This window comes from Solea solea, chromosome 6, assembly GCF_958295425.1.
Source record: "Solea solea chromosome 6, fSolSol10.1, whole genome shotgun sequence".
NCBI lineage: Eukaryota > Metazoa > Chordata > Actinopteri > Pleuronectiformes > Soleidae > Solea > Solea solea.
Genome location: NC_081139.1, coordinates 13,244,621 through 13,269,167, shown reverse-complemented (window position 1 = coordinate 13,269,167; position 24,547 = coordinate 13,244,621). Strand labels below are relative to the sequence as shown.

The following is a 24,547-nucleotide window of genomic DNA, read 5'->3' as shown; positions in this document are numbered from 1 at the left end:
ATGGATCTTTACTGTCAAGACAGTTGGAAATAAAAGCAACTTGGTTGAGCTTTTTCATCTTACCCCTTTCTCAGGAAATAGTTTGTTTTACTATAGACTGATGTGACTAAAGTTGTGATTCCCCTCAGGAAACCCCCTTGAAAAGTGGTTGAATGCTTCACACACAAAACAAATTGAAACGTGGACAGATGTTACATTTCTCCAATGAAAAGCTTTCAGGACAAGATTGTATGAATCTCTCACAGGAGATTTTCACTTGTTACAGCAAAGTGGGGGCCACATGTGCCACAACTTTAAATAAGAATTGAAAAATAAGCAAAATAGGAACATAAAATATTAGAGATATAGACTTAATGTATGCCATTCACTATACAGATAAGTAAAGTGAGTAAGGCAAGTGAATGGGAAAAGTTCACAGCTACAGGATGATTGTACTTTTCAATTGTTCAGTTGAAGTTGAAATTCTTCAATCTGGACTTAGAAACTGTGACTGATACAAAAAGGTGAAAATGTTGAAATTGTTCAAGCTTTTTTGGACATAGCTCACTCCTGAACAAAATGAATCTACATTTCATGTATTTAGATTGATGAAACACCTGGTATTCTTAGTGTCACCTCCTCTGATGTGTGCTTTATCGCCTGTCAGAGACATGGTTGAGTATGCTGACTGTGTCTGAGGTGACACACTTATACCGAGCCATGAGCCATAGAAATGTGCTACTGTCCTGTTTGTCCTCCAGCAGATTCAGCACACGTGGATCCTTCCACCTAGTTTCTGCTATTTCTTCTATGTAGGTTTATAGGTTATCTGTGAGCAGGCAGGAAACATCGTCCTAACAGATCTGTGTCTCACTCAGAGACACTTGATGCACAACCAGGACACACGTCATCTACACTCAATTATTTGTATAGATAGATAGATAGATAGATAGATAGATAGATAGATAGATAGATAGATAGATAGATCCTGTGACTTGGGTGTGAAGCACATTATTAAAATATGTATCAAGTCTTATCTTTTGAGAGTCATTCTATAGATTTACGCTGGCACTGGTAGTAAATGCATCTCAGGTTTCTCCCTGTGGTTCCCAAGTCAATAATGATGCCCCTCCCCCAAACAGAACTCACGCACATTCATATTCCACCCTGGCACATTTCCATATCAAGAGATAGCTTTGATAGTGTTTATATTACAATTATGCTGTACCAAAAGTCATCTCTCAGCTTAATATTTTTGCCTCAGAGTATTCATATTCGGTCCAAAATGAAACTGTCAAAACAAAATGTGAGTAAATGACTCAACATAATGCATTTGCTGCTCCAGCATCTCTCCAGAATTCCAGAAAACTATGCAAGTCTATCAAAAACTCATTGGATCAGTAGCATCTGGATTTAGTTCAGTTCAGTTTATAACTGAAGATGCTGGTACTCATTCAGTGACTTTTGGATACCTATGATCTGGATGATGAATGAGAATCTACACAGGAATTTGTTCACCAGTTTAGATTTAGCAAACTTGCAAAAGTGGCAATTAAGCTTCTATGTTTTATGAATGCTGATTTCACAGAGTTTGAGTGGGATGTGGTTGAGTGTGGGGAAGCAGCTTTCAACTCAAGTGCATGAAGTAGTCTGTGGTGTTTTCTGACATGGCTTCAGGTATCACAGCATCATATTGCATATGTACAAATGGCCTACATGGCACAATCTTTACTGCATTAAAAACTTTGTCACCCTTTAATCCAACCACGACACAACCTGAACCTAGGCCCACTTATTTGGGCCCTCACTACACCTGCAGAAGTTTAAAATGGATTTGGTGATTGCTGATAAGGGAAAAATTAGTGGCTTAAGCGAAATCTAAAATGCAGAGAGTCCCCTTTTTAAAGTGAAAAAAAGATGAAATAGATGTGCCATTTTACAGCTTGTGTTGATTGGTGTGCATTTTCCTGTTTTCAGTCAACATGACCCCAGTGGACCAGCTGGACCTGCAGTGAGTCTGATCCAGCTGGAAGAGCATACAACAATACACTCTCATCTGCAGTAAGTCTATCACTATAATCTGAATTTACCAGCAGTGGGTTACAACTAAGTCTAAGGGAAAACCTGACCGTTACAAGAGTGAGGAAACTCTCTCTTTCCAACTCTTTTTTATTTTAAACGATTATGAAAAAAACAAGCAGGAAATGGTTCTTTTATGCTGGAACCTCCTGTACAGGAACAATCAGCTCCCAGGAACCACAAACGTGTCAATCAATCAAACAAACACACCTGCAACCCATCACACACGCACATGCAGACACATCCTGACAAGGTGAAGGACGGCACGACCCTGGGGTCGTAACAAGTGACACACACATTTATGTTTTCTGTTACATTATTATCATGTTCAGCTTTGTCAGGTTCAGAGCCTCAGCAGCAAACTCACAATAAAATGAAATGTTTTTCAAATGATTATGTCCTGTTATTGTAACATCCAACACATCCTACACATAATGCATTCCCTATAGACCCTTACCCTTAAACATCACAACTAAGTGCCTAACCCACACCCTCTCTCTTACCCTAACCTTGACCTAAACCCAATTCTAACCCTAACCCTAATATCAGGTCTTAACCCTAAAAAGTTTTTTAAAGTTTGTGGGGCCCAGACAAAAAGTCAAAATGTCCTCATAAAGCACAACTACACACACACACACACACAAACACAAACACACACACGAGAGGCAAAAATTAGAAATGGGATTGGTTCGTAAGTGACAAGAAACATTTTTGCTTTTCTGTCCAGCAACTGTAATTTGGATATGAATGGAAAGGTGAATTCTACTGCTGAAAGGATCACCCATTCCAAAAGTGCCAATATGGTGTCAGACCTGTCTCCAGATGCCCAGAAGCTCACCCCACGGGTAAGTGCACACACAGACATATGGATAGATTTAATAAATGAATTGAATTATCCTCATCTCCTTCCATGTCTCTGCTGACCTGCAGATGTCTCGAACTCCCAGAAAGGTGGCTATGTTCGGCAAGCGCTCCAACTCGATGCGCAGGAATCCCAAAGCAGAGGTCACCAAAAAGGGGTGGCTGTACAAGCAGGTAAAACCCTTTCTAAGATGGTTCTATGTTTATTTTGCAATGTTTTTGCTACAAGCCACCACCATCGCCTCCTCCAGGTGAAATTCTTCTTCGAATACTTGTTTTGCACCATGTCATGTCGGTGTATGGAAAGCACAAAGTGTAAAAGTATTTTTAGCTCATTATGGCCCAGGACACATTTGTATTCACACTGCTTAAAGAATGCAGCCACAAGCGTCTTAGATCGTCTCTGAATCTGGTCTGTGATGTGTCTTGGGTGCATTGCAGTGTCAGTGGTTTGACGTCCTCTTCCTCCTGAGCCACAGCCCCAGACATGAAACAAGAAGATGTTGTTGTTTTAAATGATGAGTGAGTATGTGTTGTGTGTTCTGACAGGCCAGCAGTGGTGTGAAACAGTGGAACAGGCGATGGTTCGTCCTCACTGACAGATGTCTCTTCTACTACAAAGGTTTGTGCTTCATTCTGATTCTGATTCAGTCTATTGGCGCCACTGTTTTTACACAATACACAACGTTTTACCAGCATGAGAGGAGTGAGTATACTGATTTAATTAGCTCATAGACATACTGATGACTGATTCATGCTCATGACAGTGGAGCTGCCAAGGCACTGAGGTTTGAACTAAACCTTCCTAAATGGGGGATTGTGTCTCTTTTTGTGCTCACAGGATCACAGGCCATGTTGGTTGCTTCTACAGGTTCCTTCGGTGTTCTTTACTGCTGTGAAATGTTTTACAGTGTGTTCAGCCGGTTGAGACTGTTCATACTTCACCTGGTTGTGTCAAACATTTGCCGACTGTGCACTTTTCAAGGCCATAAATGGTGATTTAACAGCCTACACACAAAGCCTAACTGGCTGGACTGTACATCCTGTACATTGCCACAATGTAACCTTGTAGAATATATTTGTGCTCTTTTTAACACAATATCCCAGAATGCCTTATGACAAAATCTCACAAATTTGGCATTACATTTTCTTGTGGTCAAAGGTCGAGGTCACTGTGACCACACAAGCCACTATTTCTTGTTTTTTAAGGTCAGAGTTAGGCTTGTCTCCATAACGCATTTTGGCAACACTTGACACTGCCTTATTCAAATGTTGTCCTTTGATCACTCATTTCTTTCCCAGGGCCTTCAGGGGACCTACAGTGACCTTTGCATGCCACGAAGGATGTAAACACTCTTTAACAACTCTCTCCACACTCCCACTCTCTGCTCCTCCTTTTTTTTGTTAATGTGTGCAGAGCCAATTATGTTCTTTTGTGAAGTAAGAGAAAGAAAACTTCTGCTTCAAAGTGCAAAAAGGCACATGTGTTTGGACTGCTGTAGGAACATGGCGATGCAGATGGTGAAGCAAGGCCCTTGCAGTAGATAGAAAAGTCTTCTTAGGCTACACAAACCAAACTTTTATTATCAATTTCTGCCACTCCTGAATGTTACACACTAAATCTTTAGACATCATGTCACAGTTAGTGTTATTAGTGTTGGTTTTGCACACAAACCTTGACCAGATTTAAATTCATAGGTCAAGTCAAAGCTGAACTGTATTTAAAACATTTTAAGATAAAATGTATCATTTCAGTAACCAATCACCTGGAAACCAAATTTGCATCATGTATTTTCTTCCCATTGAGCGATCAATGGTATTTAAGAGTTGACCACATCGATGTGCTACGCGGTGGTGCACGTGGCTAGCACTGTTGTCTCACAGCAAGAAGGTGTGTGTGTGTGTGGGGGGAGGTTTTCTCTGGACTATCTGGTTTCCTCCCACAGTCATAAAACATGCAGAGGTTAGTTGGACAATCTAAATTGACTGTAGGTACGAGTGTGAATGGTTGTTCATCTCTATATGTTTGCCCCGCAAAGGACTGGCGACCTGTCCCTGGTGAACCCTGACTCTCACCCTACGTCAGGTCATGTGGGATCGGCTCCAGCGCACGCCGTGTCCCTCATATAGAGGATAAAGCTGGAGACAATGAACGTATGACCACAATTAGGTTAGGTTACCCCTGTTCATCTTCTCCCTTTGAGATGTTAAAAAAACCTGCGGCAGGATTCCAGTGATAAAGTCAGTCAAAGAAAACATGCTGAGTGGAAAAGCCAGCAAAACTGTCCCTTCAAGATTAAGTGCTGCACTATTTCTTTGTCTGTGTTGCTGTGATACACACTTCTTTGTCCCATTTGTTTTCATATGGAAAACAATCCATGTTCAACTTGTGCTCCTTTTACAAACCTGTAATAACAAATATGACGATTATAGGTGCAATTGCTTCCCTTTTCGTACCTGTCTTATTTTGACAGTTTTGCCCTCTGAGCCAGGAGCTTCTCTGTTGATTCCAAACACGTCTGTTTTGTTCCAGCTTCTCCTCTCTGTCTGCTGGCCCAGCTGTGTTTAGGAATAGAAGGCTTAGAGACAGGGAGCGATAGAGGGAGGAATGTGTGACAGTGCAATTTACCACTGCCATTGCTATGCCAGTGAGGACCAAGGGCCAAAACATGGGCACAAGGGGAGGAGAAAAAGTGCAGGACTTTTGTTGTCAGGATTGTTTTATTGGGCTGTCTCTAAATCTTCCAGGGCAAAGCTTGTACTTACATCAGTGTGTTTAATACTGATGTTTTAGTTTAAAAAAAAAAATTGTATTCCAGCATTCAGTATGCCCCTATATTTAATATGTGAAAACAATTTATTTATTTAATTTATTACAGTGCTTCCCACTCTTTGTTCTGCAGGTCTGTGTTTCAAATCATACGTCAAAATCTGTACTGATATAAATGGTTATGCTTCCTTGTGAACAAAGTATTGTAACAACCAAAATCACCAACCTATTGAGGGCTCAAACTTTGATTACTCAGTGTTCTGAACAGTTTACCCAGCCCGAGTCTACAAATCTCTGATCATGTGGTGCCTATTTGTGTGTGTGTGTGTGTGTGTGACACAAAATGGAGAGAGAGAGAGATTTAATAATGCTACGCAGGTTAATTGTTTAAGTAACATCTTGAGGAGGCAGATTAAAAAGAAATTGGGAAAACCCTTAAAAAAGTTACCTGCCACTAAACTCACAAAAGAAAGGTAGAGGCAGACATTTCCGTGATTTGAGAACTTTTTGGTGGTCATTTCACCTTAATACAATAAGGACTTTAGCACATCACCTTAAATGTTGGTCCATTGACTTAGGGTCCATACTTCCTGGCTTCCCTTAAAAAAAAATAAAAAGAATAAATAATAATAAATAAATAACTAAATTCACCTTCTTTATTATTTCAGTCGGATAATCGTTCAGTGTGTAGGAGATTCGAGCAAAGGGAGGGAGGGAGAGAGAGGTATGAGTGTGTTTACCTGCTGTCCCTTTGTGTGTGTGTGTGTCTCACTGGTGCAGACAAGCAGCAGGTATAGTTGGCTGGAGGCCGAGATTCCTGCAACACTGAGTCACATGGGCTGATCATTATCGCACGCACACACACGCGTGCTTTCTCTGTCTCACACACTCACAAACACACACAGATAGAGAGAGAGAGAGAGAGAGAGAGAGAGAGAGAGAGAGAGAGGGGGAGGGCTTGTGCAATCATACAATACACTGATTCCTCCTCTCTCTCTCTCTCTCTCTCTCTCTCTCTCTCTTTGCTCCATTGCCCTCGTTTGCTCTCTCTCTTTTTCTCTCTTTCACACACACCCACCCATAAAATCACACACTCAGTCAGTGGCAGAGCGAGTGCTGGTGCAGAGCTACGTTTGGGAAATAAGCGGTAGGAACTGCTGAAATTTTCATGCCTCCTTCTATTATTTATTCAGACTCTGTTCTCCTCTCCTACGGCGCCTTTATTTATCACCACTGGATCCTGTTGTGTCTCTCTGTGTGTGTGTGTGCGAGTGAGCATGTGTGTGTGTGTGTGTGCGTTTGCCCCATCACCACTGCTTATCACAGGGACCCTCGGACCATAATGGTATCTATTCTAGGAAGCTGTCACTGTGGGAGCGGAGAGTGTGCTGAGTGGAGAGCAGCTCTGATTCCACTCACATGTCTGGACTCTTAACGTCCTCCTCTGTCTTTTATGCAGCAGGTTGAATGAACCAGCTTATGCTGTTAATAACAAGGATTCTCTGATTCTTCATTTTCCCTCTTTCCAGATGAGAAGGAGGACTCTGTGTTAGGGAGTTTGCCGCTGCTCAGTTTCCGGATCAGGGGAGTGGATCCCTCAGACAACATCACCCGTAAATTTGCCTTTAAGGTTAGTAGCATCATGCAGAAGGGCAACTGGATGCAGGGGGGGGGGGGGGGGGGGGGGGGGGGTTTCTATGTGTAACTGTGTTTCATGTAGTGGGACATACATTGTACATAAGGAGGAAAAGGTCAATTCATTTACAATTGCTGTGAATTAGAAGTTTCGTATTTTGAAGAAAGCTTTACGATTAAACAAACATAGCAGGGTTTTTTCCTGCAGCACAAGATCCATTTAAATAAAAGAAACAAAGGAGCAATTCAGTGGAAAAAGTCTCAAAGCAGCACGGCTCCTCACAGATCCGCTCCTCTGAGTCTTAAACAATACTTGCTGTGAAATGTGACTGCTTGCTGCAAAAGCAGGATTTACTGATGTTTGAACTTGTTCCTTGGTTGCACCACTGTGGCTTATAGAGGAGTGTTGCTTTGGCTCCGTGTGATTGATTGAAGCTGACTGGGTTCGTGGCTGCGTTGCATAATGTTATTTATGACCCCCATGGGGACAGGAGCCTTATCACAGTTCAGGGTTGGTGGATCTTCGATTGGGATGTACTGTATGATTGTGATGCTTCGTGTTGTTGGTGTCAATAGTGTGTAAACTGTGTTACCGATGTCTCAGTTGTGTCAATTTCTCTTATATTACACACAACCATCCTCTTGGATAGAGTTGAAAGATCAATTCCCCAAGACAGATTAATTTTGAAAGATGCTAAGAACAAGGGAAGTAAGAAAGTGCTGTGACTGATGAGGATGATTGCATGACGGGTTCATGTTTATGTAGAGATGGAACAGGAGGCTCTTCATATATATCAGCTGTGTGATATCAGAGGTGTGCAGCATGGATTTGTCATCTGCAGTGATGATGGGACTTCTCCGAACATATGCACTGCTGCTCTTAAAATATGTTTTGGTGTGTGGTAATGACAATTAAAGACCAAAAATAGCCTGACTGTCAAACTGATCAGGGTTGTTTCCTCACATCCTGACACAGTGACATTGACAGCAGCATGCAGCCACCTGACAGAACTGTTTGTCAGGACTGAATTAAGATGAGACTATGAGGATTTAATCTAGGTTAGCTCGGTCCAAATCTGCTGAGTGAATCTTTATGTAAGATGGAAAGTTTGCCTTGTTTTACTTTCAGCTTCAGCATCAAACACACACACACACACACACACACACACACTGTGACAGCTCTATCTGCAACTCTGTCCCCATCTTCCTCTCTTATCTCTCACTTTGTGTCCCCCTGCTCTTTCTGCAATCACTGTTCATCATAAACAGTTTTCTTCTCTTTTAGAACATTTAGTCCACTCTGTAGCGCTCTTCGGTGCAAAGTCCAGTCCATGTACCCAGCGTGTGTGTTTTCCACAAACACTCACATACACACACCTGCAGTGGAGATAGCCTGAGCAAATATATTCAGTGCCAAGGCTTGGACTGTTTGCCAAGGGTTAGGGTGCTTCTTGTTGGCTTTGGCAAGTGGACACTCAGTGCTGTTTACTGTCCAGTATGATGACAGAACGCAACTCATGTTGCAATCAGCTTGTCGACTGAAGTGTTTAATACCAATGTTATAATGATTATATACATATTTGTCATCATAATGGAAAAGTACAGAATCAAATGTGTGAAGCTTTAAATGTAGCGGACAACAAAAGAAACAAAGAAAGAATTAAAATAGATATAGGACAAATATAAAACACTTTGATTCAAAGTTTGTCTGACAAAGTGATTTTATGTTCACCAGTGACTGATAGTGACAGAAAATCCTTTCCCATAAACATTGCATTTACTTACATCCAGCACAAATAATAGGTTTATATCAAACTCACATCTGTATCTGGAAATAGGTTTTAAAATAAATATAAAAATCAATATGTTTTAAGAAATATTTAAGCAAGACAGGCTCTATGACTTTTTATGACTGTCCTGGTGCTTTCCCCCCTGTTTTTTATTGTTTAACGTTCATTTGTTTAGTTTGTGCTTTTCTGTCAGACCTGAACCTTGCCCTCGCTCAGTTTAACAGAACTAGACAAACAGAACTGGTTGTGATTTTATTAGTGAGGTTCACATCAGGCTGTGACCTGTTTGACTTCATGGGCGACAATTTATTTCATTTTTGTCTTTAGTCATTTTCTAACTTTTATTGTGAGTCTTGTCTGCTGAAAAACCTTGCCTCACTGTTAGCTAAAGACACCAATGTATTCTTACACAAATCTGTCTTTCTTTGGCAGCCATGTTTTTAGTGAGAGACAACCCTTCGCTTTTTCAGACTTTGTACAGGTGACCCACGTTACAGTCAGCGCAGACTATAGCCGGACTATATGTTTCCATTATGTTATGGTTTGGAATGGTAAAACCCTGGGTCAGGCTCGCGTTTCGACTAAGAACAGTACTTTTACTTGGTAGACGGGCTGTAGGCTGTGCCCGATGGCCGTGTCAGCGAGATAGAGTAGACATCGGACCGTACGTGCAGCGACAATGGACGACAACATTTAATGGGACAACAACACAACAAACAACAATAGAGGACATCCGGCAGCTCGTTTTTTCCTGTCTTTGTGTAAGAATAGTCTGCGGGCATTTGATGAAACATGAGTCGCAAGGGAGTGACATTTTTTTGTCGCCCAATTAGCTGACTGTACTGCACCATTTTACCCTGGTACCTCTTTGGAAAGGATGCCAGTAATGGAATGGTTGAGGCCGGTTATTTTGGTACAATTCCTAACCGAAATGCAAAAAATTACGAAACCAAACCGTTTCATTTGGTTGAAACACTTCATAAAACCCAAACTATCTGTTTAAGTTATACTTCACGATCATTCTTTATCAGTATAACATATCTGACTATAACTTGAGCTTGCCGCTTCTCATGTTCTTGGTTTAATGCATTGTTTTTGTTCAGGATTCTTGGACCAATATTTCTTCACTACATAGACTTTGAGTCTGCTGGTTATTGCACAGGTAGTCTGTGTGCAGCTCAAGTGCATTTTAACATGTCAGGTGTGTTTGTGCAGTAGCTGTGAGCTACTTTGAAGATTGTAGATAAGATGAGGCTGCCGTCAGAGGTGGAACATGTCAGCTGCACATGAAGTGGAGGGAAGACATGTCAGCAAATTATAAAGGTTGTTTTGGTGCCATGAATTTTCATGTTGTAGGTATTTACAGTACACGGTTTATGACAAAGCTCTGGTGTTTTTCTAAAGAACCACAATGCATGTGGTCAGAATTTTGTTTAGAAGCTTTATTTACTCAGGTATGTGGTCCAGGGTGTTCAGGAGTTGGCACACTGTAACTGACATAATGACAGGTTAGTGTGACATGAGTGGTTGAGATGTGCTACATTTGTGTGTTTTTCTCTGGTGGGCACCTTGTGTTCCCTCATACTGGATCTGTTCCTCTGGGGCATTGTGGAGCTTGGATTCAGACTCTCTGATGTCCTGTCCTAGCACGCCTTCTTCAAAGCTGTTTCGTGATTCCTGTCCAACTACCTCACTTTACGACAAGTGTCATTTCAAAATGACCCCAGATGACAGGGAGACAAAGAATACAGGGAGTGTAATGTCTCTCACCCTGATGATATCTGAGCACCAGATAATGACCTAAAGGCTTTACTGAACACAAATGAAATGCAAATCAGCGGGTTATCATGTGAGTTATTTTTAAAGCAGTATTTTGTCCAGCATGGGATAAAGTGTATATCTTTTTAGGATTTATTTGGACAGGAAATGCATCTCATTGTGCCGGTTTTACCTTCAGATTATTTTCTTTTTAGTTTATTAGTTTATGCTTTACCACAGACTCTTCATCTTGGATTAAAAATCAAATGTATATGACCAGGGATCTTGACCTGACTGTAGTACCATTGGTATCATTGTTGCCATGTTGATTAGGCAAATGCTCACCTTCGGTGGCGTGTTATGCTTTATCAGGCAAACAGTGGCTATGGTGTCATGTGGCTTAGCTTAGTTTCCTCATGTCATTGTTGTCAATAGAGTAGACTGCGGCGGTGGCGGCGGTGGTGGCGGTGGTGGTGGTGGAGTTATGACACTGGCAGGTATACACAAGTGCTTTTTATTGATGGCAGATCAAATGCATACACACACAAAAACCTTTAATGAGATCCTTAGGTCAGTTGTCATGTCATTCATCTACTTTGATTACTTCTTGTTGGAGTGTGATAATGCTCAGCCCTATGTTACCATGGTGCTTCTTGTTAGCGGCTGTTTAATTTCATTTGTTTGGGCCTATCCCTGTTGTTTGTTGCTTAGTTAATGTCATCAAGCCAGTTAGGTCCAAGTGAGTTAACTGTCTGCTAATTTAGCAGCATAGGTTGCAGACCATCTGCGGAGGCCCATGCCATGGTGCCTTGCACAAGTGGAAACAAGACTTCAGACTGGATTTCTCTAATGACAGCCAGAATGTTTCCATGCATGTCTGTCTGTGTGTTAATTGCATGGCTGTCCAACAGTTGATCACTTGATAGGCTTCAAACTTGCCAGGCGACTTACTAAGGGCACCAGTGTGTGAGGTGCCGACTTTGCTGTGTTGAAATGCAAGGGATATCAGTGGAAATACAACAGAGTAGTGTTGCTACAAACGTGACTTTTGCCACGTCTCACACTGCTTAAACTTCGAGATATTAAATTATTCGAGCTGGCAGAGCATAAACTCTTCATCAGTCCAAAAATTTAATGGCCTGGATTTGGCCCTGTTTTTCTCGCCGTCAACTATTTACCAGCTTGTCCTCTTATTTCTGGGTCACAGCCCAGGAGCTGGAATTGTGGAGCATGCACAGGGTGTCTTGGTCATTTTGGGTCAGATTGAATGTATACGTGCATTTGTAAATCAACAGAATAATCTGGATTTTTTTTTTTTAATGTCATGTAAATGCATTGCAGAAGCGGGGTTACCCTATAAGTGGGCCCAACATGGAGCCCACCCACACTGAGTAGATCCAAGTCATAAAAAGATTTGCTGCCTCAAAGTGGCACATGTTTCAACCAGATCTGACAGTCACATTCTAAATAATCTAGATTTAGACCATGTCTGAAGCATGTGACACATTTGAGTAGGGAGACAAAAATCTATGACTCTAGATTTTATTTGATGAATTAGAAAATCCCTCTTCTCTCGTCAAATTGGTAACGCTCTCATCTAGCTGAGTTGTTAAGCCACACATGAGGGATTTGAGCTCTGTGTTGTTTTCAATCAGCAGCAGTCACTGCGCTGTCAGAACCTGTTGTACTGCCTGACTTTGTTGAGGTGTGGCCACAGCCAGGAGTCATTTTTGTAAGGAAAGTAATCTATGATCAACTGAAGGTTTTGTTTTGTCTTAGACCAAAATCATGCTGCAAAAGAAATGCTGTTGGTAAAACACACCTTTATACACAGCAGTAGTAAAAAAACAACAACCAATCACCTTAAACATTTAAGGCATCTATAAAAGCTTCTTCACACCTCACAATCTTGAATACCTTATTCTTATGATGACGCCATGGGGTTAATTTTTACACCTGGACCATGGGTGTTTGTGTGTATGCGTGACTCAACAGGCAGACCGATAAGGTTACATATATGGGTGTGTATGTGTGGTGTGCTCAGTGGAACTTAACCTCACCCTTCCTGTCAGTAAACAGCGCAACAGAACTATCAGCAGGCTGTGAAAAGACGAGCGTTCATTCCTCAGGGGCTTGTGTGCTGCTTTGTCTATTTCCAGATATTCATGTCCCTGGCTGAGAGGACATTCATCGGTGTTCACTTTCTGATCCTCTCTGAAACACAATGATTGAGTTGTGAGGGAATGTTGCCATTAGGTGAATCAGGATGAAAGTTAAGAGGCATTTCTGTTGTCCTGTAGGCTGTGGCATTCTGCCTATGTTACTGATTCAATCTGTCAATTTAAGATATGAAATCTCAGGGTTAGGGTTCACTGAACACTGGTTGTCATATACCCGGGTAGGAATAATGTTTTTGTTGTAATTATCATTTTATACCTTAAATATCAAAAACACCTTCCAGCATAAGGTCAATTTTGTCATTCCGACATTGGCAACTACTGCCTGTGCGCTAAAACAACCAAACACACACAAAAAAATAAAAAGCAAAATTCCTGGAAAGAGAGTCAGACACAAAACATAATAACCCAGATTTTGTGGTGTTATCTCGATTAAAATACTACTAAAACTAACAATGATCTCAATAGAAAGGGATGTAGAACACAAATACGTTTGCCCCAGAAACCACACACCCTTTTTCCAAAGCATTATGGGTAATGATGTCCACACACTGTGCATCAGACATTCAGATTCAAGTTACTGATTATGATTGTGTCATATTTATTATCAAATGATTGAGGGAAAAAAGATGCTCAACCATTGTTTTTAATCCAGTTTCAAAGCCTGTTTAGTGTACAGCAGAAATACTTGCTCTGGAGGGTTGTAGTGCATGATGGTATAAACATGATTACACAACACTTGTTTGTGTCAGCAAATGATACTGTCCTGAAGCTGATGTTAGTATATGAATAACACTATAGGACTATAAACATATTGCAACTTTACAACTACTCTGACAGATTATACAACTTCTTTGGTTGTGGTTCTTCCTGTAAAAATAGAGGGTTTTTTTCTCGCCACTGACACTACTATGAAAAATGCCTTGAGATAAAGTATTACGTAATTTAGCGGTAGACACATTTGATGTGATTTGATGTGATGATTGTCATGTGACTTGACTAAGATAAGTGAAGTGGTCTTTGGTCTTTTACCAAGATGTAATGACATGCAGAGTCAGGAATGTACAGATGACCAATGTCACACTTAAGTCGTGTTACAATCTTTATTTAATGTCTTTACTTTGACGCTGTTTCACACACAACAGTCATTGGATGAAGCTCATGGATATTTGTTGTTTATTGCAGTTTACTGCATATTCATACACCATACCTATTTTCACATTATCAGCCATCATGAGACCACTTAGTGTTGTTGGTTTGAGAGCTAAGTCAGAAGGCTAATCGTTCCACACTTTTATTTTGAAGTTGTGTGAGAATATTGTCACAAATCATGCTCACATCACCCATCCTGGCTCCCTTTTCCCTCAAAAAGTTGGACTGTTTTTCACCTGACCAGACCAGACCTTTGGCGGCCACCAGGTCTCCTGAGTTTGAGACCACTCTAGTGGCATCCTCTAGAGCCAAGTCTCACAAATTTGCAGTGATGTCTTTGTGTTATCTAACATCTCCTGCTTCAATACTGAGTGGTCACATTAATGTGTCATATTCTGTTGTTGATGACACAGAGGAAAAAAATATCTTTGTGCATTGCCTGCCGACACTTGTATTTTAAATGTGAACCACCAAATCTGATTTGTACTGAATCAGATTTGAATCAAGATATGGTAATCTAAATGTAGACAAATCAGATTTGAAAATCTTAACTGATGATCACATTTCCTTTGAGCTCTTTCCATGCAGCTCTGACAAAATCAGATCCCAACAATCACAGCTTCTTCCTGGTAATGTGAATGTAGCCCATTTTCACAACAACTGCTGAAAAGAGGGCAATGGCACTTAGTTTATGCCATAAGATGACTGGCATCCAGTCATTTAAGAGTTCCACCCTTTTTTTCAAATCAAGTGACAGTTTGATATTGTACATAGCAATGTACAATATCATGACTTTTTTACAAACGTGCAACTACATGACAGTTAACTATCTGTTTTTGTGTCTGCAATTGTAAATTAAGTCAATGATACAAGGTTAAATTACCTGCTTGGTGAACAAGGGAATGATCGACAGTGATCAAAAAGTATCAGTGTACAGTAAAAGTAAATACAACAAGCTCGTAAGAGTCGGTATGATTGTTGTGATGGTGTGTTCAGTCATATGGTCGTGCACCTCCACAGTGGAAACTGTGTGTGAGGACAGCCAGAGAAGCATTTCAATAGCTCACAGTGACTGCTGCGCTGGTCTGAATGGCTGCATTGACAAAACTTCCTGGAGGCTGGTCTTGGCAAGCAGGATGCACACACAAATACACACACACACACTGACCCAAGTATACACTGTATATTCAGGAGATAGATAGATAGATTTTTTATTAATGGATAATGGATAATGGATATATTATATAATACATATAATAAACTGGTCCCTAAGATATTGTTGCCCTCAATGAGACAGTCCTTTCTTTGTTCTTTCCTTTTTGTGTGGAGTTTGCATGAGTTTCCCAAAGACATGCAGATAGGAGTCAGGTTAATTGTAGACTGTGATTGTTAGTGTCATGGTGAGTGAGAATTAGTGAGAACGGGCTGGTGACTTGTCCAGGGTAAACCCTTACTCTTACCAAATGTGAGCTGGACTTTATTCCAGGTCCCTCCTCAACCCTCTAAGGATGGATGGATGGAGAGACAGACACACAGACTCATAACACTTAGTACCCTTTTATTTCCTGATCAAAAAAAGAAAAAGTGCCCAGCTGAATCCAGGAGGTTTTGTTTTTTTTATTTCTTCCACTCAATGGCTGGTTCACAGCCCATCCCAGGACGTGGTTAGTTTCACAGAGCTCCATTTCTCAACTGCCCTGCATGTCTCAACATATTTGCAGATTGTTGTCAGGATGGATCAGGCTGCTCAGTGTCTCCATAGCTGTAGATATTGTATATGTAGATTCTAATTTTCTTCCAGATCTTTATGTTTTGGATATTCCTTCTTTATTTCCTTCCTCTCTGTTATATGCTTTCATTCCCTCCTGCTTTCCTTAGATTCTTTTCCATATAGTAACAGCAAATGGACCAAAACATGTGTCTCTGAGTCAAATGAAGTATGTCTTCTCTTAATACCTGAAAGGATAAACAAAGGAAGGACAATGAAGGAGAGAAGCTACCACGCAATCACACACCTCACAGCTCCACCTCTGTTGCTAGGTTACTGCTGTCACTTATGATACAGTCATTTCAGCCAATCGCGTCACCTTGTGTCACTAAAGGCGGAGCCTCACAGTGCTCCACGGTGGAAGGAAATGACTCCTGTTTATCAGTGACATCATTTCCCCCTGCTGTTTTACGGCAGTGACGCTCAACACACACAAACAGAGAGAGAGAGAGAGAGAGAGAGAGAGCACAGAAAAGGGGGGAGGATAAACATGAGCTGTTGATTAGATGGGTCAAATTAAGATAAGATGTCATTGTCAAAAAGCTGTAAAAGCACACAACCCAACATATTTACAGGGGGCATGATGGGTGGAGTGGATATGATTGCTCTCATTCTCAACATGGACATAAACAATACATCAGTGCAGATGTGTAATGTGCAGTGAATCAGATTTTAACTGGGGCTGACGTAGCTGACAACACAGAAGGTCATCACTTAGAGATATTTTTATCTTTTCTCCACACACATACATGATGTCTGAGGGTTAAGAATGAGGATTTATGGAGAAAACACCCCCATCTTAAACCTGGTTGAAGCTCAATTCAGTTATAGCATCAAATGACAACATATATTTTCTTAATACTTCTATGTGTGAATTCAGTGATGGAGATTTTTTTACAGTTTTTACGAAACATTAAACAGGTTTAAAAACATTTCCAGAAACTGATGACTGAAGTGTTTGTCCTGTTGAGTTTGAGTTGAGCAACGTGAGAGAGACACATATTCTTGTAATCAAGGATTTTTAAAGGCAATGTTTCTCTGTGAATTAGGTGTGCTAAATGATTGATGATGATTTTGTTTTTGAATGATATATTAGTGAGACGTGCCTAGAGCTTTGCACTGACTGATACATGAGCTTCACATTTCACAACTCTGTGCGTCGTTCCATATTTTGTGTTTATAAATTGGAGGAAATATGTAATATAGGTGATTGGTAATGTGAGCGAATGTACCATAGGCAGATGCTTTTGTCTGTGCCGCCCTCTTGTGTTGAATCTCTGAAACTGTCCAAACTGGCGTTATATAATGAGTCAACATCATAGCTTCTTTACAGTATATCCTTCTTTCCTATTTATTTTTAAGAAAAATAAGCAGTATGTCTGTTTTCATGTTGGCTGTTCTGTTTTACGTTTTACCCACATAAAGACTGGCCTTTGTCATATACTTGAATCTACATGGAGATGTTTGTTATGGTTAAGTAGATGTTCATTTGGATGACTCACAGTCTCTGCATCCTGTTTGACCATTCACAGTATAGACACCTGAAGAGAGAGCAGTGTGGTCCAGCTTTAAACACTGAATATTTCACCATTTCAATTGTCACTGTCTTTGCTCCCCTCCACCTTTGTGAGGTCTGCTGACTCTCGATGGCTCCCATTGTGGTAGAAAGTACAAAGAAAGGTGCAGTGTTGAAATTCTGAACATTATTTTCAATTAGCAGGGTGGAGGCATGAACAATGCATGATTATGCCTGTTGTATCATGTCTTATTATCTTCACAAGGATGCATGCACAATGGTCTTGTTCTGTTTGGGTGGTTCAGATATTGATTGCATGCCTATTATGTTGTGCAAAGGTGCAGTCTACGTCATTGCTTCTGATACCAATTTTACAGGCTAATTAGTGACAGCGTCCATTGATATGATTGAAGGATTTATTTCCACAGTAATGTCAGCTCATTTTATTGTTGAAAAACAACATTGTGGTTCGTCTGCAAAAGAGAAGACGGAGCATGAGTAGCCAGCCAATATTTGAAATGATTATCCAAACCTCACAGTCGATGCACATTAAATTTGGTAATGCAAGTATTCAGGTTCACGCCAACCTCTGATCATCTGACTGCTCGTGTTTCGTACCCAATCAGAAAAGCGCATGTGGTCATATCAAGTTCTCAGAGAACAATAAATAATGCAAACGATCATCAGAACTGTGGAAATAAAGCCAAGGTTGTAATAAATGGGAGTCAGGTTTCAACTGTGTGTCTTTATATCACGCTTCTTCATTGCATGTGAGCATGATGACGTTGAGCATGATCCGTCAGTGCAGCCAACATTACGCTGTTAACACTGTAAGTAACCGTGAGACTAATCTGCTGCCTGTGTGTGTTTTGTCCCACGGCAGGTATGGTCTGAGGAAAAGGAGGGCGAGGACAGTGAGGTGAAGGATTCCATTGTGTTTTGCATGCAGGCGGAACACGCTGGGACCAGGACGTACTACTTCAGCACAGACAGCCATGAGGAGCAGGAGGAGTGGATCACAGCCATGAGTGAGGCTGCAGAAGTCAGCGTTCCGTCAACACAGAGGTGCTGCTCACATTCTGGCATAGAGCCATGTACACACATAAATAAGAGTCGTATTCTTCTGTTCAGTTGGTGTAATCAGTATGTCCATGTGTTCAATTTGCTACGAGTTATGTAATGTTTACTTTTGTGCTCAATGCAATTTGCTGTAACGCAGGCCACCGAGAGAAAACTACTCATGGTTTTACATACATCCACATCTATAACATAACAAACACTTTACAAACTTATGTAATCTCTTTATGTTTTATGACTAAATTAATACATTATTATTTATACTGGTGAACTAGTATAAACTGTTAGAAGCTTAAATTGAATAGTACAGCAACAAATGCAATGAGGAAAAATCCACACTGTCCTCTAGAACCACAACCCAAAAAATCATCCATCAAACCAAGTACAAACATAATGTATGTTTATTACAGTATTTACTTGCTCAGAACTCTATACACAAATTTATATGAAGCATTTATAAGAATGAAATGACCTGGTTCTTGGCAGTGTGGTGTAATGATGATGGAGAACTTTGACCAAAACTGCCCAGTTACTTGTTTGTGTGTGTTTACTTTTCTAACTGGAATCAATCAGATAAAAAATATTGGCAACAATGGATCATTTTGTGGTTTTGGTCAAGACTAACTGAGTGTTGGCATAGGAACAGTATTAATAATAGATTTAATAACATGACCTAGTGTTGAGGTGTGTTTTCGAAGTCTCCTTGTGCTTCTGGAAAAGACTAGAAACACAACTATTTGATTACGTCATTTCATGCTTTCTTTTTTCCTTCCGACTCTTCAGAACAAACTCGTCAGACACTACGGCTGATCCCAACCCAACTATGGTGACCAAGGCACCAGACTCAGAACAGCAACCACAAACACAAACACACAATAAAACAGACAATGACTTGACCAGCCATCCTAAAACTAATGGGGCCAACAGCGTAGAGACACCTTCACCTTCTACCCCGTCCTCTGATCTACAGGGGAAAAAGAATGACAGAAAACAAGGAGGAGATAAAGATGAAGGTGGAAGACATGGTCCTGATCCCAGCCCTCACTTAAATCATCATCCAAACGGTTGGGGCAACCATGGCCCTCCCAACAATGTACCCCACAACAGCAATAGCAAACAGCCTCTCTCAAGGAGTCACAGCGGACATCATGCCACACAACGACACCCAGAGGGGAGTGCTGGTCCATTACAAGACTCCAGGGAGCAGAAGCAGGAGAACGTAGTGCTGAGGAGGGGCTTTGTGCCCAGGACAGCTCCAGAGAAAGTGGCCCAGAGGAAGAGCTCGATGGCCCAGCTGCAGCAGTGGGTCAACCAACGGCGGGTCATGGCCTCACAAGAGGACATTAACAGGTACATAATAGAGGAAGAGAGGAATCATATCTCACGTTAGATCTGTGGAATTCATGGTTAAACCATGAAGACAGATGTGTGGTGGTTTCCTCCAACATGTGCCTTAATACTTTATTGTGTATTATTTTCAGTTTGCATCTGTTGCATTACTGCCTTGTTCTTCTCTTTCTTTGCCTCTTCTGAGAAGAACATGTAAACTAAATATAATAATATACAATAAACCCATAAGTATTACATAAAGAATAATGACAAAATTACATAGAAAGGAAAAATATAAAGGAAAGACTCACACCATTGACTCATAAAATGGTACATATTATGGTATTATAGCCCTTGTAATATGTGGAGAGAGATACAGATTATTTTTAGGTCATAATAAATAAATTAATTTCATAATAGATTATAACATAATCAGTGAGCATCAGGGAAAAAATATAATCGCCATCTTTCACTCTGCTTTCAGCCCATCTCGTTACTACACAGTGAACGAAGGTATCCCAGCTGATTACTACCCTGGTGGCCCCCAGTATGTGGATGAGTACCCTTTGTACCCACTGGGGGTCAGACCTGACAGCATCTGCTCTGTCTCTGCTGTGGGTGGATACGACCGACGCTGGACTGTGGACGAGAAACGTCACTCACTGAGGGACGGACCCCATCAGTTGTATGGACCCCCAATGTCCAGGGACTCATGGGGGCCACAGTACTATGGTGGAATGGAAACATCCATGAGGCGCCTGTCCATCCAGCCCCGCTCCAGGTCTGTGCCGAGGTCACCTTCTTCATCATCAGGAGGGCCCTATTCACCAGTGCCAAGCAACTTTATGTCGCCGGCTCGATCACTCTCTGCCCGCTTTGATCGGTTTCAAGGAAGGATGAGGGATGATGTGATCTATGCTGATCCATCCGTCTACAGCCTGAGGAGATCTCTCAGCTCACCCAAGGTGAGTAAAGTATGTAATTATACAGTAACTGCAATGTGGCATTTACTTCACATAGTACATCGACTGACCATAGCTTAGTCATTTTCATGTTTGTTCTAAAATGTGTGATAGAAATACCTCAATCCCCACTCTTTTCTGAACTGGACTCTTAGACAGTAATGGTTATATGTTGGAGATGAAATATAGGTTAACTAAAGGTTTAGTACAGTATAATTTAATAATATTACAAGGAATAATAAGATATCTATGTTTCTCTCTGTATGTCATCTTCAATTATGAGATCATCTTACTGTACAACCAGGTATTACTGTTTGGTAGCCTTCTGTTAACACATTATTTAAAACTTTTTAACCATGGGAATTTGTGGGGGAGTCCTATATTGGACCATATTCACCTTCTTTCACTCTAACTACTTTAATTCATTGTTATCTCCATTCTTCCCTTCCTTCTTTCCTCATTCTTTCCTCCTTCCTTCAGTATGACTACCCTGGTGACAGGAGGTCCTTAAACCAAGGATTATACCATCAAAACTACCCTCTATCCCCTTCCATCCACAATAAAATGGTATGTGCCAAGAATGTGGTCTTATACATATAGTCACACACACATTTTGTGGTGGGAGGCAAAGTCTATACATTTGGTGTCCTACTATATGTGTAGCTTTGCAGGTGTAGCCAGCTGTCTGCTTTCTTCAGCACATCTGTCAATCTGTCCTTCTAATGTGCTCTTCACTCTGTTCTATACCTAATATGCCACGCCCTTGAGTGTGTGTGTATATATGTGCGTGTGTGTGTGAAAAAGAAGCATGAGTTAATGATGGAGAACACTACGGGTTCCACCATTTTAGGGCTGCCAAGTTGCCACTTGTTCTTTGCCTTAACAAACGAAAGTGTCCTGGTGTCACTGAAGATACCTGTGGGGGTTCTGATGACTGATGGCGCTGTGGAGCAATGTTTAACAATTGGTTCCCTGTCCACCAGCTTGCATCATACCCCATTAGCTAAGCAAGACTGCTATGGTAGAGCCAGAACAGACTCACAACAGAAGGCTCAAAGATCAGTGAAAAGTCAAAAAGCAGCCCATTATTATTAGAACCGTGGACCTGCAGTTTCATTGGCCGGGTGGCTGTAGTGCTTTGCTTTGCTGTTGTCCTGTCTGAAAGCTTTCTGTCTGTGTGTGTTACTGTACTCCTGCTGCTGCTGCTTGGCTCAGGAGGACATATTAGACCTTCAGCTCCAGCGCAACCTGGATTACCTAGACCAACAGGTAGACGCACACACACACACACACACACACACACACACACACACACACACACAACCATGGTCTGCGATAACATTTTTAACACTGTGTTTTCTTGTCAGAGTTGACATTAACAACTTTGCATTTGTTTCCTTTGTTTTCGTTTGTTATGCTAAATTAACATTTTTCTCACTGTGGATGATAAGTTTATCCTAACATGATTCTACGTTTTTTGCCAAGACACTGTTGTATCAGCTTGTTGTCAGATCTCTGTAATCTGAGCTGAATCTTCAGGTACTCGAGAGAAGCCGCCTAAATAGCATGGTTACCCGAATGGTGAAGCGCTCATCCTCATCAGCAAAGCTCTGTGTACAAGTAAGAGAGGAGGGAGCACCACAGGGAGGCAGGCTTACAGCAGCACCTCATCACAGCTCTTTTTCTTCAACTTTAACTAATAATTCCACCTTCCAGCCGGGCTCTCGTCTGAATGACCTTCTTGAACTTCTGAGCCAGTGTTGGATAGTTAGTCCGGTGCCTGTTATGGACCTGGACAAAGCCTTGTAGACCCCAACAGACCAGCTATTCCATACCCAAGCCTGCCTCTCTCACTTTTTTCTTGTCTGCATGTGATTCATATTGTCACACAGAACAACATGTGTGTCTGTGAGGGTCCATGTGCATTTTTTTTTGACTGCGCCTTAAATGCCAAACCACACCTGTAAACATTTGGAGACATTCAGTGGAGACACTCAGCATTACCAGAACTGTGACTGTCTGACATGTTGTTTACTAATATGTCCATTTTAGAGAACTGTGGGCTAATTAAATGCATCAGTATGTTTGTATAGTCCATCTGTGCAGTGTCATGTATTTTGAATTATGAATGATTTTACAGACATATGTTTTAAAATCATGGACCCTTACCGACATTGGAAAATTAAGTTTTTCCTCAACTGATCTTGTGCCACGTTCTGCTGTTTCTGTGAATTCATACACAAAACTTGAGTTACAACCATTTCCCCCAGCACTTTACATGATAAAGATGTCAGGATTGGTTTCATGCATCAGAGTTTTTGTTCATTTTACTTGTGGTGTTTAATGTGATTGTAACAGTTGTGATTATGGTGTGTTGTTCAGTTATGTGTAGTCCTAATGGTAAAACATCTAGGGTTGGGTGGAATCAACATTTTTTTTTACATCTTCTCCATATGAAACTGTTACTAACTGAATCATATGGCTCAGAGGGAGAGCCAAAAAGGCATACTGTAATAAAACAAATTAAAGACATTTAAAAAGTAACAATAAACACATAAGTGAACTAAACTAAATAAGTGAATGGGTAATAACAGGTACTACTATAGTTACCAGTCTAATCAATTACAATAGTAAAAACACTGAATATTCACCCTAAGACAGACATGTTGGACAAACACTCTTTATCTATGTGACATAAATTAAACTGATACCATATCTATTTTTTAGAAAACACGGAATACTATTGTATTGTATATGTATATTGTATTATACAATTATCACCCAACCCTACATGACACATCTCACTTTAGTTCTTTATTCTGAGACACAAAGAGCTTCTGTGACATTTTCTGATAAGTGCATGTATACATTGTAAACAGGATGTTGTTAACTGTAATACTAGGCTGAAAAATGGAGTGAGTTGTTGTTTTTTTCTGTCATGATGCTGATCCATGCTGTTTTTTTTTATAGAAACGTACTCTAGAAAAAAAACAAAAAAACATGAAAACTCATAGTCTCTAATAGCTCAATGTGACAAATCATTTGTTTGCTGGCAGGGGTTAAGTACAGATATTGATGAGATGATAATCTGATTCAAGTAAGAAATTCATTCCTCAGAGTGAAGAACAGAATTTAAACTTGAAACTATTATTTTCCTGTCATTGGTGCAGTCTGTGTCCATACTATTTGATTGATGCTGATGATTTTGTACAATCTTTTTCCACAGGTTCCTCCATTTCATGACGTCTACAGCAGAGAGTTACATCCCACACTGAAACTGAATGAGATTGAAACCAGTGTAAGACACTTGACACTGTATGCACATCATACACATACAAATATACGGTTGCATCCAGAGTTTGTAGTTCCATTTTTTTTGAAGATAAATAAAATACCTGGCTAAAAGTATGTGATGTCTCTCTGTAAATATGTATATCTGCAGTCTTAATGGCAGTTTTCAAACTGTTTTAATATCATAGTGCTTCTAGAAAGGTTTTTTTTCCCTCTTAAATGTGAAAGAATCTAGTTTACCTGGACAGTTTCCTGACCTTAGCTCTGTCCATTAGCTTTACAAAGAACTGTAACCCAGACTGTGAGGTAAACAGCAGTGCAGATGAAGAATGTGCCCCTGTAACATATGGGTGACACATTTCAGTGTCCATACACTCTGGTCCTGCACTGTCAGCATGCACTC

At 40.7% G+C, this 24,547-nt stretch overlaps 1 protein-coding gene across 14 annotated transcripts in view; it reads left to right on the top strand.

The window, feature by feature from the left end:
- plekha6 (pleckstrin homology domain containing, family A member 6) overlaps positions 1-24,547 on the top strand; it is a 56,726-nt gene that overhangs the window by 19,047 nt on the left and 13,132 nt on the right. For 3 of the 14 annotated variants that reach the window (XM_058630728.1, XM_058630738.1, XM_058630740.1), the window contains 13 exons: positions 1,957-2,040; positions 2,786-2,903; positions 2,989-3,093; positions 3,469-3,541; positions 7,219-7,319; positions 17,635-17,649; positions 18,369-18,550; positions 19,346-19,912; positions 20,376-20,856; positions 21,334-21,420; positions 22,069-22,122; positions 22,393-22,473; positions 24,080-24,151. In XM_058630728.1, the coding sequence (XP_058486711.1) occupies positions 1,957-2,040; positions 2,786-2,903; positions 2,989-3,093; positions 3,469-3,541; positions 7,219-7,319; positions 17,635-17,649; positions 18,369-18,550; positions 19,346-19,912; positions 20,376-20,856; positions 21,334-21,420; positions 22,069-22,122; positions 22,393-22,473; positions 24,080-24,151 (2,020 nt within the window). Of the gene's footprint in view, positions 1-1,956; positions 2,041-2,785; positions 2,904-2,988; positions 3,094-3,468; positions 3,542-7,218; positions 7,320-17,634; positions 17,650-18,368; positions 18,551-19,345; positions 19,913-20,375; positions 20,866-21,333; positions 21,421-22,068; positions 22,123-22,392; positions 22,474-24,079; positions 24,152-24,547 lie in introns of all 14 variants that reach the window. The other 11 variants (XM_058630733.1, XM_058630730.1, XM_058630731.1 and 8 more) reach the window with 11 other exon arrangements.